Source organism: Gymnoscopelus braueri (genome assembly GCF_963280865.1).
Source record: "Gymnoscopelus braueri genome assembly, chromosome: 10".
Taxonomy (NCBI): domain Eukaryota; kingdom Metazoa; phylum Chordata; class Actinopteri; order Myctophiformes; family Myctophidae; genus Gymnoscopelus; species Gymnoscopelus braueri.
This window is the reverse complement of record NC_137611.1, coordinates 31,926,223-31,941,568: the sequence shown is the minus strand read 5'-3', so window position 1 is coordinate 31,941,568 and position 15,346 is coordinate 31,926,223. Positions and strand designations below refer to the sequence as shown.

At 42.5% G+C, this 15,346-nt stretch overlaps 1 protein-coding gene across 1 annotated transcript in view; it reads left to right on the top strand.

The window, feature by feature from the left end:
- Positions 1 to 14,869, top strand: part of LOC308093511 (voltage-gated inwardly rectifying potassium channel KCNH2-like) — a gene marked incomplete at both ends in the record, with an annotated part of 86,060 nt that extends 71,191 nt beyond the window's left edge. Inside the window, 16 exons of the mRNA XM_080439848.1 lie at positions 2,727 to 2,899; positions 3,041 to 3,179; positions 4,437 to 4,547; positions 4,974 to 5,128; positions 6,404 to 6,645; positions 7,133 to 7,332; positions 7,734 to 7,821; positions 8,288 to 8,452; positions 8,843 to 8,964; positions 9,099 to 9,170; positions 10,867 to 10,876; positions 11,030 to 11,147; positions 11,750 to 11,898; positions 12,260 to 12,554; positions 13,538 to 14,168; positions 14,489 to 14,869. Of these exons, the coding sequence (XP_080295974.1) occupies positions 2,727 to 2,899; positions 3,041 to 3,179; positions 4,437 to 4,547; positions 4,974 to 5,128; positions 6,404 to 6,645; positions 7,133 to 7,332; positions 7,734 to 7,821; positions 8,288 to 8,452; positions 8,843 to 8,964; positions 9,099 to 9,170; positions 10,867 to 10,876; positions 11,030 to 11,147; positions 11,750 to 11,898; positions 12,260 to 12,554; positions 13,538 to 14,168; positions 14,489 to 14,869 (3,051 nt within the window). The remainder of the gene's footprint in view (positions 1 to 2,726; positions 2,900 to 3,040; positions 3,180 to 4,436; positions 4,548 to 4,973; positions 5,129 to 6,403; positions 6,646 to 7,132; positions 7,333 to 7,733; positions 7,822 to 8,287; positions 8,453 to 8,842; positions 8,965 to 9,098; positions 9,171 to 10,866; positions 10,877 to 11,029; positions 11,148 to 11,749; positions 11,899 to 12,259; positions 12,555 to 13,537; positions 14,169 to 14,488) is intronic.
- Between the last annotated feature and the right edge of the window lie 477 nt (positions 14,870 to 15,346).

Here is a 15,346-nt window from a genome sequence, read left to right as displayed (position 1 = left end):
GTGTCTCTATAGGTTCTCAAGCTGTCAGGAGTTGTGTTTGATTAATTTGGTCTTGGTTACCTGGCTATCCAGTCCAAGGTCATTAAGAGACCGTTTGGAGTTTGATTGATCTGGTCTTGACCATGAGTCCCAAGGTCCTCCTGCATGATAAATGTTTGTTTGATTAAACATGTCCTTTCTCAGCCAAGGCTCTTTCTAATGACCAGAGTTTTTCTTTTTCCCCCAGTTTTTTTGTTCTTAAATCTGTTTTTGATTTATAAGCCATTTTCTTGAGGTTGTCCAACTCATAGTCCTGAGGACACTGAGTTTGATTACTGTAACGTTGTTCTGGCCTTCATGCACAAAGCTTGCAGTAATGATCCATTGATCTTCTTCGTTTTGGCCTGCAGAGAGTGATTAGTCATGTCTTGTGGTGGTTGGGTGGCAGTGTTATGATTGTTCTGCTGAGCCTGCAGAACTAGATATGACAAAGTGGAGAGAGCGATAAATAGAGAGAAGGTAGTGAATGCAGAGGAAAGGAAATTGAGACAATTAGTCTTGTAATTGGTCCACGTGAATGTCTATAGGACATTTAATGATCATATTTAAGCTGCAATCAATAACCTTCATGTTATAACCAGGATTTTGAAAGCCAGTCTCCTGTATGAGAGACTACATTTATACTGCTCTGCTTTTCTACTTTTGACTGCAATACCATGAGAAACAGAGGGAGGGAGACAAAGAAAACTCATTATACTGGCATTCAGGCTGTTTACTTAATTGCTTTATCCAGTCATTATTGGTGTGTGTGTGTGTGTGTGTGTGTGTGTGTGTGTGTGTGTGTGTGTGTGTGTGTGTGTGTGTGTGTGTGTGTGTGTGTGTGTGTGTGTGTGTGTGTGTGTGTGTGTGTGTGTGTGTGTGTGTGTGTTTGTGTGTGTGTTTGTGTGTGCGTGCGTGCGTGCGCGCGCACAGAGTGCATACGTACGACTCCACGTGAACATGTATGTGTGAGTGGGCCGTGAGTTTAGTAATCAGTAGCAGTAATGTGGTTAGAACTCATCAGCCTCATGTACTGTATGTTTCTTCCGCTCTCCTCTCATTCAATTAACAAACATGAAGCAACATAGATTACACTGACATACATCAACCCCTGCAACTGGCCACTTGGCTGAAGGCAGGCACATGTTGTTAGGTGCTTTGTCCCACCTTCATCTGTCTTTGGAGGTGTTCAGGTAAAGATGAATTACCCCTTGTGGTCTGGGATGGGAAAAGTTGATTTATTTTACTCTTATGGGTCAGACATGGTCCGCCTGCATGCTCTCTTAAACTTCTCCCAAAACATTCACAATCACATCTCACTCTCACTCCGCTGGCAGTTGCGGCTCACATCCGATTAAAGAAACTTAATTGCACCATGTAGTGAAGGCAGGCACATGGTGTTGGTTTTAGGTGCTTCCCTCACACTTAGATCAATTGAGACTCTTTTCCCAAGCAGACTCATTCCTCATTTTCCATCGCAGCCTGAACTCACCTCTTCAGACTCATTCCTTATTAATTTCTCTGCATCTGTAATTTTTGCCGGTAATTAGATAGATGTTCGTTATGTTCATGCTGTATGTACCTTGTTTACTTGTTCACAGATGAAGCACTTTATTTATATAGATGCATGATGTTTGCTTGACTGCAGATGCTAAGCATGTTATTTACAGTAGATGGTATGTTATTCAGACCGAGCCACACCCACTTCTTCTTTAAATGTCTCCAAAGGGGCCCTTGTGGATTCAGCCTGTAGCCATCAACTTGCCAGTCGCACCTGTGCAACACACACACACACACACACACACACACACACACACACACACACACACACACACACACACACACACACACACACAAGCGAACACGCATGCATGTGTGCACACGCACACACACACAATCATAATCTCTCAATGACAGGTAGACATGCTTGAGAGGACAATAAACATTGAAAACTTCTTACTCTTAACTTTCCGCAAAGAAATTGATGATAAAGTAAGGTATGCTGTAGGAGGGGCGTGGCTACCTTGTGATGATTTGATTGTCAAGTTAAAGTTGCAGTTCACCCATCTGTGTCTGTGTGTTTATAGAGTGGGGATAGTCATGGCATCCATATGTTGTCTAAAGCCAAAAAGATCACCATGTTACCTTTATTTTGCAATACTGTCCAACACCTGCATTATCAGTCCAGCACGACTAGTAGAAGGGCTGTGCATAAGTCAGCTAACTGTATTGTAAAATATACCAAGGGCCATGAGAGGCCTACACTCCACTGTCATTTTCCTAATTAACAGAGTCACTGAGTGGAAAATGGGAATGGATTCAGAGTCAGTCCAAATGTAATGACCACTCTTCATCATTGTGTGTGTGTGTGTGTGTGTGTGTGTGTGTGTGTGTGTGTGTGTGTGTGTGTGTGTGTGTGTGTGTGTGTGTGTGTGTGTGTGTGTGTGTGTGTGTGTGTGTGTGTGTGTGTGCGCGCGCGTGCGTGCGCGTGCTTGCGTGCGGACACTTGACTCATTTGCCCCTCTAAAAAACAAGATAGTCAAATGTTAGTTTCATGGTATAACTCCCAAACCCGACAATTAAAGCAAACATTTTGCCTGTTTTGGCAAACAGGAAGAATCTCGTATTATCTGGCAAGTACGTTTTAAAACGTATAGGAAGCCCCTCTGCAATGCCTGCAAACTAATTCTCTGTCTCCCTCCTACCAGGTGCTGTCTCTGGGTGCAGATGTGTTGCCAGAGTATAAGCTGCAGACTCCCAGGATCAACAAGTGGACCATTCTTCACTATAGTCCATTTAAAGCTGTGTGGGACTGGGTCATTCTGCTGTTAGTCATCTACACAGCCATATTCACTCCTTACTCTGCTACGTTTCTGCTAAGGTTGGTACACATGTAGGCTACGCATATAAGACAGATTATACTGCCATTCGTCAAAATGCTATCACTTCTACAATTGTAACCACACCTATAGCTATTATTATCTCTACTACTGATAATAATAATGAAGTGTTGTTCCTTCAGTGACCAGGAGGAGGCAGCTATGCAGTCGTGTGGTTACTCCTGTTCCCCACTGAATGTAGTGGACCTCCTGGTGGACATCATGTTCATCGTCGACATCGTAATCAACTTCAGAACCACCTACGTTAACTCCAACGACGAGGTAATTGACTCATTTGAACTCATTTACTCTCTCTATGGTCTAACTTATTGACTGACTGACTCACAGACTGCAGACCAACTTACAATCTACTCTCCTGCGTAGACTGGCAGCAGACTGATGAAACCCACTGACTGACTGACTGACTGACTGACTGACTGACTGACTGACTGACTGACTGACTGCTAATGAGGTTACTGATTCACAGATTGATTCAGTAAGGGAGTGGGAGATGGACCTCCTGCTTGACTGACTAGTTTATTGATTTTTTTTTATTTTTCAACAAAATGTTTCCTGAGACCAGAATGTGGCCTCCACTAGTTCTCAGATCTGAATGAATGTGTATGAAGGAAATAAATGAGGAACAAAATGGGTGCGCTGAAGAACCATCACTATTGCAAGAATAAAACAAACCTCTAAAACTTTTTTCCCCTTTCCTACTACTGTTTGAAGGTCTTATTATGGTACTAGTCCAAAACATATAGCTTATCAGTGGTTATTTGGTCCTGGAGTAGTTCTATACAGGATTACTGGATGCGTGAAGCACCTCTAGAGTCTAGACAGCCAAGGCCTGAATAATACACGGCTCCTTTGTTCAACACCTGTTTGGCTTTAGTAAAGCCCTGATGTTTATATCCTTTGCAGTAAAAACAAGTTTTATATCATGCCGTCCACCTCACAGCCCCACTGCTATGCTAAGCTGGGCCGACTAAGGAATGAGCTGTACATTTATTAGATTCTTTATTAGATTCTTTGTATTTTAAGTTATGTCAATATTGGCCTTTCAATAACTTGATAATGTCAGTTGAAGCATACTCAGTTGTCACTCTGTCAAGACAGACAGTATAGAAGAATGATTCAGTTTTGAGTCAGACATAAATTAACAATGATGTAGCATCACTGTGGCCTGGCTAGTGGGCCAGATATGTTTTTACTCTTCACCAAATCATTACACAGACAAAGAACAGAAAGATTCATTTCTGGCTTAATGTTGCCGACTTTTACGAGTTGTAGACGGGACAATAGCCTTCTCGCTACTGAGTGAAGTCTTATCCTAGTTCAGACAAAAGATATAAGCCCGATTTACGTATATGGATCGTTCATTTAAGCATTAGAATTTTGGGGCGAAAAATCACAGCGGCCTGAATTATACATTGATATTGTCTCTGCTAACTGCTTTCTTTCGTGTGTGTGTGTGTGTGTGTGTGTGTGTGTGTGTGTGTGGGTGTGGGTGTGGGTGTGCGTGTGTATTTTCCTCAGGTGGTGAGCCAGTCCGTTCGCATTGCGGTGCACTACTTCAAAGGCTGGTTCCTCATCGACATGGTGGCAGCCATTCCCTTTGACCTCCTCATCTACCGGACCGGAGAAGAGGTGGCCAGGGGATCAGGGGAGGGAGAGGTAGGGGGGGAGGGGAGGGGGACGGGAAAGGACGAGAGTAGAGAGAGGAAGAGAGGAGATGGTGAGGTGGGGGGGATCGGAGCAAGAAAGAAGTGTGTGTGTGTGTGTGGGTGTGTGTGTGTGTGTGTGTGTGTGTGTGTGTGTGTGTGTGTGTGTGTGTGTGTGTGTGTGTGTGTGTGTGTGTGTGTGTGTGTGTGTATATATATCACTTTTTCATAGCTGGGATAAGAGCTTATTAAGGTTCATTTAAATATGATGATCACATGACTAAACTATATTTATTATTCCGAGTATTGCAGGGATGTTGGTGCATAGTACATATAAATAATTTTCAGTCAATAAAAAGGAGTCCAATCATCATCCATCTCATCCAGTCTGACTCTTCCTTCTTCCTCCCAGACCACCACGCTGATTGGCTTATTGAAGACTGCTCGGTTGTTACGATTGGTCCGTGTAGCCAGGAAGTTGGACCGCTATTCGGAGTACGGAGCCGCAGTACTCTTCCTGCTCATGTGTACCTTTGCCCTCATCGCCCACTGGTTGGCCTGCATCTGGTAAACTGCTCTTTTTAAGCCTAATTTATACTATATCGTGTGATGGTGTCACTCACAGCAAATAACAGATTTTTGGTGAACACCATCATATATGATAGGTCAAGTTTATTATGTCCCAAACTGGGCAATTTGTGCTACAGCAGATTGAAGAACTCTAAAGACACGTTAAACATACATAAACAAGAACATAGACATAAACATAAAACACCCACAAGATCCAGATAATAATAAGTGTCCACAGTCACAGAGTTACTCAACACAGTTTAAATCAAGTGAAATTTTGGCTGATATCTGTTAACCAATTATTTCCCTAGTCATATATTGATACCAATATTGATATGGATACCAATATTGTACATTACCTATAGGGTATGACCTGTTTTATGAGGCCTACAGAACATTTTGTTTCCAAGGGCCATATTTAAACGAGCTGTGATATAATCAATAACTTTATACAAAATATAGAGCTCCTCCACACCTCCGCAACTCTGCTCTACAGATATTCAGAGGAGGGCTATATTTCAGGATGTTGGATTGTCAGGTGGATTATTAAGTTTAGTATTAAATGATTGAAGTTTAGACTTGCTCTTTCCTCCCACGACTGAAGCTTAACAGTTATTGCAAATGGAAAATGTGTTGTCACTATCAGATAATTCCTCATGCAGGCTAGGATTACATGTGCTATTCCACCAACACAGGCACAACATATGGGCAATCATTTTTGATATCTGTCCGATACCAATAAAACATTTGAAAGTAATTATCGGCCGATACCAATGATATATCATGCATATCTAGAATAAATTCTGCTTCATTTGTTCCTCAGTCACAGTTACTTAAAAATACCACTACACTAACTCCTATACTTAAAAGGAACTTTCAAATGTAATTCTGACAATTGTATCAGTGTATTCTCTAAATTTGTGTTCTTAAAGCAGCAAACAGGATTTAAGCCTTCCAGCGGAGCCTGGTGCTAGACCACGACGGCATGGATGCTGTCACAACAAAATTACATGCTGATTACTTTCTACACACAATACATTTTGTAAGTGGCAGCATCATAAAGAAATCAAAGAACATATACTATATTCCGATAATTCCAGCTACCCTCCAAAGAAAGTGGACGTGTCAACAAAACACTCTATGAACAAAACAAAAAAAAAATCAAAAATAATACAAAATTGATTTAATCTCAAACTACACTGATGTCCATGTTGAGATGTGTACATCCATGAGAATGTATTGTCTTCTGTCCCCAACAACAACCACTTCCAGGTATGCTATAGGTAACGTGGAGCGGGCAAGCTCTACTCGGAATGGCTGGCTGGACGCTTTGGGTGTAGACCTGGGGAAGCCGTACAATGATTCTCTGGAGGGGTCTGGTCCATCCATAAGGGATAAATATGTCACAGCGCTCTACTTCACGTTCAGCAGCCTGACCAGCGTGGGGTTTGGTAACGTGTCCCCAAACACCAACTCTGAGAAAATATTCTCCATCTGTGTCATGCTCATCGGATGTGAGTTCTGAGAATACACACGCACGCACACACACGCACGCACGCACGCACGCACGCACGCACGCACGCACGCACGCACGCACGCACGCACGCACGCACGCACGCACGCACGCACACACACACACACACACACACACACACACACACACACACACACACACACACACACACACACACACACACACACACCATGCCAACTTAGAATCTTGACATTGTTTTTGACTGGCCAAGTCAGCCACATTGCAGAGTAAGCCACAATGCACATACACAATGACGATCTAGTACACCTTACATTTGTGGGTTAGTATTTTCCCTCTACACTGTTGTAAAGATACAATGAAAATAAGATGTCTCTCAACTTCATACTGTTCATCAGACTATATTGTTCATATCGGTGAATTTGTTTCCCAATCCTATTATTTGCATGCTGTGTAATGTACTGTATAACATGGTCTCTTTCTCCCTCACTCCCTCTCTCACCTACCAGCTCTGATGTATGCCAGTATCTTTGGTAACGTGTCAGCCATTATCCAGCGCCTGTACTCGGGCACGGCCCGCTACCACACCCAGATGCTGAGGGTGAGAGAGTTCATTCGCTTCCATCAAATTCCCAACCCACTGAGACAGAGGCTGGAGGAGTACTTCCAGCACGCTTGGTCCTACACTAACGGGATTGATATGAACGCTGTGAGTGAAGGAAATTAATGTACACACACACACACACACACACACACACACACACACACACACACACACACACACACACACACACACACATACACACACGTACACATACGCATACACATACTTACACATACTTCATTAGTAGTATGTTTTTCCCTTTTATTTTATTCTATTGTGCCACGTACTGTATGCTATTCTTGCCTCCTCTACTTCCCTTTCTCTTTTATGGAAATAACAAAAACAATGGCACTTGCACAAAAAAAATCACCCACTGTTTTACACCTGTAACCCACTGTTTTACACCTGTAAGCCTGTGATGTGACAATAAATTTGATTCTGATCCTTATTCTCTCTATGTCTCTTTCTCTCGGTCTCTCTCTCTCGCTTTCTCTCTGTCCCTGCAGGTATTAAAAGGTTTTCCAGATTGTCTTCAGGCAGACATCTGTCTCCATCTTAACCGCACACTGTTGCAGAACTGTAAGGCCTTCAAAGGTAACCTCCTGTTGCTTTCAGCATCATTGTATCCCTCGTTTTACTGACTCACTACTTTGATATTATGTTGTTATGAAATGAGAGTAAGGAAATGGAAGACTAATGGTACAGCTGTTAACCTATATAGCTGTGATGCAGCGTTTGGGATGGGAAAATCGTCCCACAGATGCAGACAGAGGTTGTGCCAGAAGTCTCCGAGTTGTGTTTTTGGACTTGTAGGGGGGAGATTTCTCTATAGGTCTTGGGAGAAGAAAGGGGTGGTGGAGCAAATCGAGCTTGTGGGGTGCTGAGGAAGGTAGATGGTTATGAACTGGATTGGGCATACAGTGATGAGACAAAGGGGTGTGATATTCCCTCCAACATGACCATTCTTGGAGATTGCTTTGATCAAAATGTACAATGTTCAAGCATTTGTTTGCGTTTGTTTTTTCCTTTTCTTTTATTGACTGATGTCTTATTTCTCCAGGTTCGACTAAGGGCTGTCTGAGGGCCCTAGCTATGAGGTTTAAGACCACCCATGCTCCTCCCGGAGACACTCTGGTCCACGCTGGAGACCTGATATCAGCCCTTTACTTCATATCCAGAGGATCAATAGAGATCCTCAAAGGAGACGTGGTGGTGGCCATACTGGGTATGAACTGAAAAAAGAAACAGAAAATAAAGAAAGAGCATGTTGATTTATTCATTTCATTGGTCATCTGTCATTAGCTATGCTGTTTTGTGTTAGTTTTCCTTTCTGCATAACAAGAAGAGTAAAGCAAATAGCTCCATCTAGTGGCCTGTCTTATTGATAGCTACAAACAACGAGAATCAAATTCACCACAGTGTTTTAGTTACATTTATTCAGCTGTGGTTGACTACATTACTATTACTATTACTACAAACCAACATTTTGATATGTACAAATTTGCCACAATGAACTGCAGATTTAAAGTTAAGTAGAGATATTTATTTGTTATAACTCCCCTCTCTCTCTCTTCCCTCTTCTCCTTGTCTCTCCACCATTTCCTCTCCTTTCCAGGGAAGAATGATATCTTTGGTGAGCCCATAAACCTGTATGCTCGGCCAGGGAAGTCTAGTGCTGATGTCAGAGCTCTGACCTATTGTGACCTTCATAAGATACAGAGAGAAGACATGCTAGAGGTACTATAACAGACGCACTCGCGGGACCTACTTTTGACCAGGGGGGGGGGGGGGGGGTGGCGGATTGGAAAACTCCTTGAGCTGTTGTTTGCGTTTTGTTGTTTATGTGGAAGACATGTTGTTTGTGTTTCCAGGTGTTGGAAATGTACCCAGAGTTCTACGATGACTTCTGGAACAATCTGGAGATCACCTTCAACCTCAGAGATGTATGACCTCACATCGATAAATAAACTGAAGCTCTGAAGCTCTCAATCCTTAATCAATAATGAATCATCATCATGATCATATTTATAGCGCTTGTCACTCTCCCTCATCTTTTTTTTGCTTCCTTCATGCTTTCCCTCCATGACCTGTCTGTCTGTCTCCCTCTCCCTCTCCCTCTCCCTCTCTCTCTGTCTCCCTCTCTCTCTCTCTCTCTCTCTCTCTCTCTCTCTCTCTCTCTCTCTCTCTCTCTCTCTCTCTCTCTCTCTCTCTCTTCTCTCTCTTTCTTTCTCTCTCTCTCTCTCTCTCTCTCTCTCTCTCTCTCTCTCTCTCTCTCTCTCTCTCTCTCTCTCTCTCTCTCTCTCTGTCTCTAGACCACTAATATCATTGGTTCAGTGAGCAGCGAGGACTCAGACCACGGTTCAGTCTTCAGCAGAAGACAAAAAAAAACACCGACTTAGCCATGCCGACAGAACCAACGGAGGTAGAAATACTGTGCTACTGTGCATGTATTAGTAATGCATTTATCCTCCACATGTTTTATGTTTCCATGCTCTGTATTGTGGCTGCATTTTTCAGCAGAAAACAATCACAGACAGGATAATGATTCTGGGTTTATTTTTTCGCTTAAAGAAGGTTTCAGGCATGTTTTATTATATCCAATGTTCTCACAGTCTGACGAAGCTTTAAGCAAAATGTGTTTCCAGCTGTTTTGTGTTTCGTTTCTCCTCCTGTCACCGACATCAAGGAAGACTTGTATGTCTCTGCATAGAGGCAGTCATCATACAGTGACACAAAACAAATCACATCTATCACATTTATTCACTATGTGTGTCAGAGGTTTGGTTTCTGAACATTGATGTTGCTCAGTCAGAGCTGTCTTAAGTCTGTCTTTTTCTCGTCCTGATAGTTATGATAAAATCAAAAATGTTTGATATTATTATTATACGTTATAATATATTTTAGTCGTGACTCATGCTCATGTGAAGTTCAGCGACAGATGTTTATTGTTTAAAACAGGAAGCAGACATACTTTACGTGGATGGAGAGTTCAGCAGACTAGACGTGGACCTTTGCCTTTCATAGACGTGTACTTGAAGCATATTATTGCACAGTGTAGCATACCAGACCCATTTTAAAGATGGATGTATGCAGATGTTCATGGTCCACTCACATGCATAAGTACACACAGACACAAAAAATTACTGCTGCACGGATCATGTCTGTGTGTCTGTGTGCTTAGTGTCCACATGGATATCTGTTCAGAGTCAAGTCTTTTCATGAAAAGTGATTTCCAAATGGTTTGCATTGTGACAAATCTGTCACTTTGCATCCAGTCTCTCCCTGTAATAACAAAGACAAAGCACACCTGATTATCTGCCCTAAATCACCTGGGCAACTGTTAAGCCTCATTAATTGCAGGTGTCAGAGACACCAGCTTACTTTGCTGAGTGTTTGATATGCATGTTCAGACAGCACAGTATACAAACAACAAAGGACAAACATGGGCAACCCCATCTAAAAACACACCAAGCAATATGAGGGTCATAAAAAGTTAAAAAAGGTACTGGGTTAGGATTGTTCAGGAGAATTGAGAATTGTTCCATGCATATTGTCTGCATAGTGGTGCGGCCGGTTCCCAATGTTCAGCGAACGTTTCGGGCATGTGGTCTATTCTTTCTGCGGCACCTCCGCATCCAGCGTGAACCTGGTGAATGGGAGCCATTCATTAATTCCATAGAACCTGATCTCTGCCATTTCGACAAACACACTTCTGTCCAGAATTAGCACAATATCATATTTACCAAACTGTGACCAATCAGAAATTGAATATGCCTTTACAGTACGTGTGTTCACCTCCTAGGTGACTCCATGCCAGAGGAGAGCAGTCGATCTCAGAGATCTCGTTACAGATCCAGAAGTGGGCACAGTCATTGTGACCTGTGTGATGGGCAGAATTCAGATGATTGCAAACATAAATCGTGAGTCTTTGTGTTATCTACATACTAAAAAATAAAGTACTTTTTAGTTTAAAAAAATAAACTGTACTGTACTTTTTACATAGACTTGGGTAAGTTTTGAGTCATTAAGTCATTAAAAGTAATAAAAAAGTTATAAAAGCAGTTTTTTTCTGGCAACGTTTGTCTAATGTTAGTCTCTTGTGTATATATATTTTATTTGATTTCATTTGATTTAATTATTTGCACAAAAATAAATAATACACAAAACAATAACAACAATACATTAAACACGGGACAATTGCTGTATGTAAGGGAGGAATTGAAACCCAAAATGGTCTTATGGGTTCCTCCCCCAAACAAAATAGTGCTATATTTAAGCAAATAGCTACCATGGCTATAGCCTATTAACCAGTCAGTTTGCGTTATTTGAGCTGGCTGTTTTATAATGCAAGATAAATGTGTCTTGTGGCCACAATATACAAAACGAAAATGTTATACTAAGTTATGAATGGAAAACAAATATGAGGTTGTAGGACAATCATGTGTGCTTTGGAATGTTTAAAATCATTAGGGTCCAGTTTGGAAAATAGTATTGTATAAATGATAACTTTTGCTTTCTTCAGCGGAGATGAGGGGGAAGGGGAGGAGTCAGAGCTGACAAGTCCTGTTCAGACATCCTCATTGGCCGGTCAGGTTCATGGCCACGGCAACAACAACACTGCTGCTAGCTGTGTGATAGACAGCAAAGAGAAGACACTCAACTCTCTGACAGGTACAACCAAATATTATTGTCCAAAATCCATTTTGAAATGCTGTTATTTCATACTATCTGCTGCGTTATTTACTTTGAAGTTTCCCATATTATTCACTTTTCTCTTGTTTGTACATTGGACTTTTACATGACTGTGTTTCTGAAGGAAATTGGGATAGATGAACATTTTGTTACTCAGGTCTGTCATTACTTTTTTTTTCTTGTACGCTATTATTAATTAGTAATTCTCTTTCTCCCTCTCTCTCTCCATCTTATCTGTCTGTCTGTCTGTCTGTCTGTCTGTCTGTCTGTCTGTCTGTCTGTCTGTCTGTCTGTCTGTCTGTCTGTCTGTCTGTCTGTCTGTCTGTCTGTCTGTCTCCAGATGCTCTGTCTGGCGTCTCCAACATATTCAGCTTCTGGAGTACTGAGAGTCGCGAAGAGCAACAGTACCAGGAGGTGCCGTGCCACCACAGCCTGCCCTCACCTCCTCCCCACCTCCCACTTCCGCCTTCCCCTCTCTCCCTACACCCCTCTCATCAACGGCCCCTCTGCACTCCTTCCTCCACCTCCCCTACTCCTACTAGTACTCCTCCTCCTCCCGCCGCTGCTGCCATTTCTCGCAAACAGAAGGGGGAGTTAGAGAACCGACTTGATCTGTTACAGAGACAGATCCTCAGGTGGGTCTGTTGTCCAAATTCACACGGTGGACATTTTGTTCTTACAGTACATCACACTCACATAGCATTGGATTTTTATAAAAACTAAATATCGGCTTTCGTTATTTTTAAATATCATTGATCAATTATTACAGAACAGCTCTTTCTTAACAGGTACATTATTATGACCTCCACAATTGTCATTTGTTGCCAGAAAACCTTTGACTCTGAACTGCCCTCTAGTGGATGTATTGCTTAACTTCCATGCCAACACAAAGTTGGATGTAGTATGTGAGCAGTGAGCAGTAACGGTTACACCATTTTAAAAGAATGTATTTATTTCTATACGTAAAGGGAGGGGCCTAGTTCTCTCGCAAAATGACTTTTTTTCCTATCAATTACTCACACCGTGATGACTTGAATATATGGAGATGTTTCGTTTTGATAATAGAGTTGAAAAAGAACAGAATAGGACAAAATAGAGGTCCAGGAACAGAAAAACTTTATCATGGGTCGATAAATTTCAAAACAATGCTTACAGTGTACTACCAAGTGTTATGTATCCAGTAGTATGCTCGGTGCTCCTAAAACATCAACAAAAGAAAACATTTTTATTCACTTCCGGTCTAAATGATCTCATGGACAAAAATGTTTTCAGCTTAAAACAATGTTTTGGAAGCACACTGGACTCATAACTCTTAGGATTACACTGTGAGCATTGTTTTGTAGCTTATAAATTGACTTTTGATCAAGTGTTGCTGTTGTTAATCCTTGACCCCTATTGTTTTCCAATTCTCTTCTTTTTCAACTTTATTCTTTGTTTTGGGATTCTTCATTCACTGTAAAGGAATGTTATAAAAATATATATAATACTCCTTGTATTCAAGCCGTCACAGGGTGAGTAATTGATAGAAAACAAAGTCAGTTTGGGAGTGAACTAACCCTTTAATAGTTTATTGTTCTGTCACATCCCCAGGCTTCATATTATGTACATTTCTTTCCAGGTTGGAATCGCGCATGGCGACAGACATCGGGTCAGTCCTGCAGCTGCTGCAGAGGCAAATGTCCATGATCCCGCCCTCTTACAGTACTCTGGGGTCAACGCCTCTCGTGCCCTCCTCCCCGGTTCAGTCCCCCACTGTCACTTCTCCAACATATACCCCCACCCCGACCTCCCCCGCCTCCCACCCCCATACCCAGCCCTCCGCCGATGTTATCCTAAACATCGCTACCTCTTTCCCAGTCGTCCCTCCAGTCCTCACCTCTCCCACTGCCTCGTTCAACCAGCGACACTCCTTCATGTCTACCTCACCCCCTCTACCGTCCTTATTTCACGGTCCTCTGTCCAGTGAGGATTTACCCCAGCCCCTCCCTTCCATCCAAACACTGGCCCAAGTCGCCCAAACTCTCTCTGGGCAAACTGTTTCTTCGGCCACCCCAGCTGTCAGCCAGAATACCTCCCCCCATGCCGCCCAGTGTCAGTCATCTGCCCAGCTGTCTTCTCCCATCCCAGCCCTGACTGAAGCATGCCTGTCAACCTCCATCTCCTTCTTCCCTCCTCCTCTCACCACCCTGAGTTCAAGGCTGCCGGAGAAGCGGCTCCAACCTGTTCCTCCCCTCAAGACATCGAGTCAGGCATCTCTCTCACAGGTGTTGTACTGCTTTTTATAAAGATACTGGATTTATGAACGCAGGAAGAAATGCTGGGAAATGAAGGCTTCTTTGCATTTTAAAGAACAACATTTATGGAGGAACATATTTTACAAATCAAACCTAGTATGATGTAGTTTTGTCTACTTAAGGTGGTGGCATGACAAGCCAGATCTATGATGTGTGTACACAATTCAGTTATATATTTTTTTAAATGTCCTACTTTCCCGCTGTTCATATTTAATTACTTAATTAGTTGTTAACTTAAACATACATAAGCTTATCATCGTTGTCCTGTTTTGTAGCTGCTGGTCAACCCAGACTTTGAGGACATACCTTCAAAATCCAAGCAACCACTCCACAGCCCTGGAATAGAGCTGCGCCTCCTTCAGCCATTCCCTGCACAGGACGGTTCCTTACAGCCCTGTCCCTCCAACACAATCAGCCAAACAGAGCATCACTTCCTGGGTAGAACCAACACACCAGAAGAAGATGGTCTGTTCAACTTGGCCTATAACAACAGTTCCCCTGGGTCAGGTGCGGGCTCAGGGACAGTGATGGGTCAATCGGAGCTATCAGAGGACCAGCGGCGCCTCTCGTTGCCAGGGGAACCAGCATCATCATTGGATCATTGCATCATCAACAGTTGGATGACTCCGCGCCACAGTTCAGACCCAGCAAGTTAGGAATAGCGGGACCGGTGGCGCATACTGCACCATTTGTGTGCGAGAAGTCAACAGTGAATTTGTATGTATAAAACATAAGGATTTAGACTGGATTATTCTGCCATGTGTGGACCTACTGACATTTAAAGCTGGAATAAAAAAAAAGAAAACTAAACGCTGGGGACACCTTGAGAACACTTGCACACAGTTATTGTAGGACGTCTTATATGGGACTCTGGTTTCCTTCTTTCATATCATAATGAACTGAGGTAGGTAAGGCTGTGTGGTCACAAGTGTCTCAGGTGTGGATACAGTTTGTCTTTTGACATTATGGATGGTGTTACACATTTGCAGCCAACAGGTGTTATTTCAGCGGCATGTACAGTATGTCTACTGGACAACGTGGCCAAATTCTCTATATCAAAGGCTTTGTAAAAAAACACATATATGACAGTAGAATCTCAATATTCCTTGAACACTATCACTTTTTACAGTTTG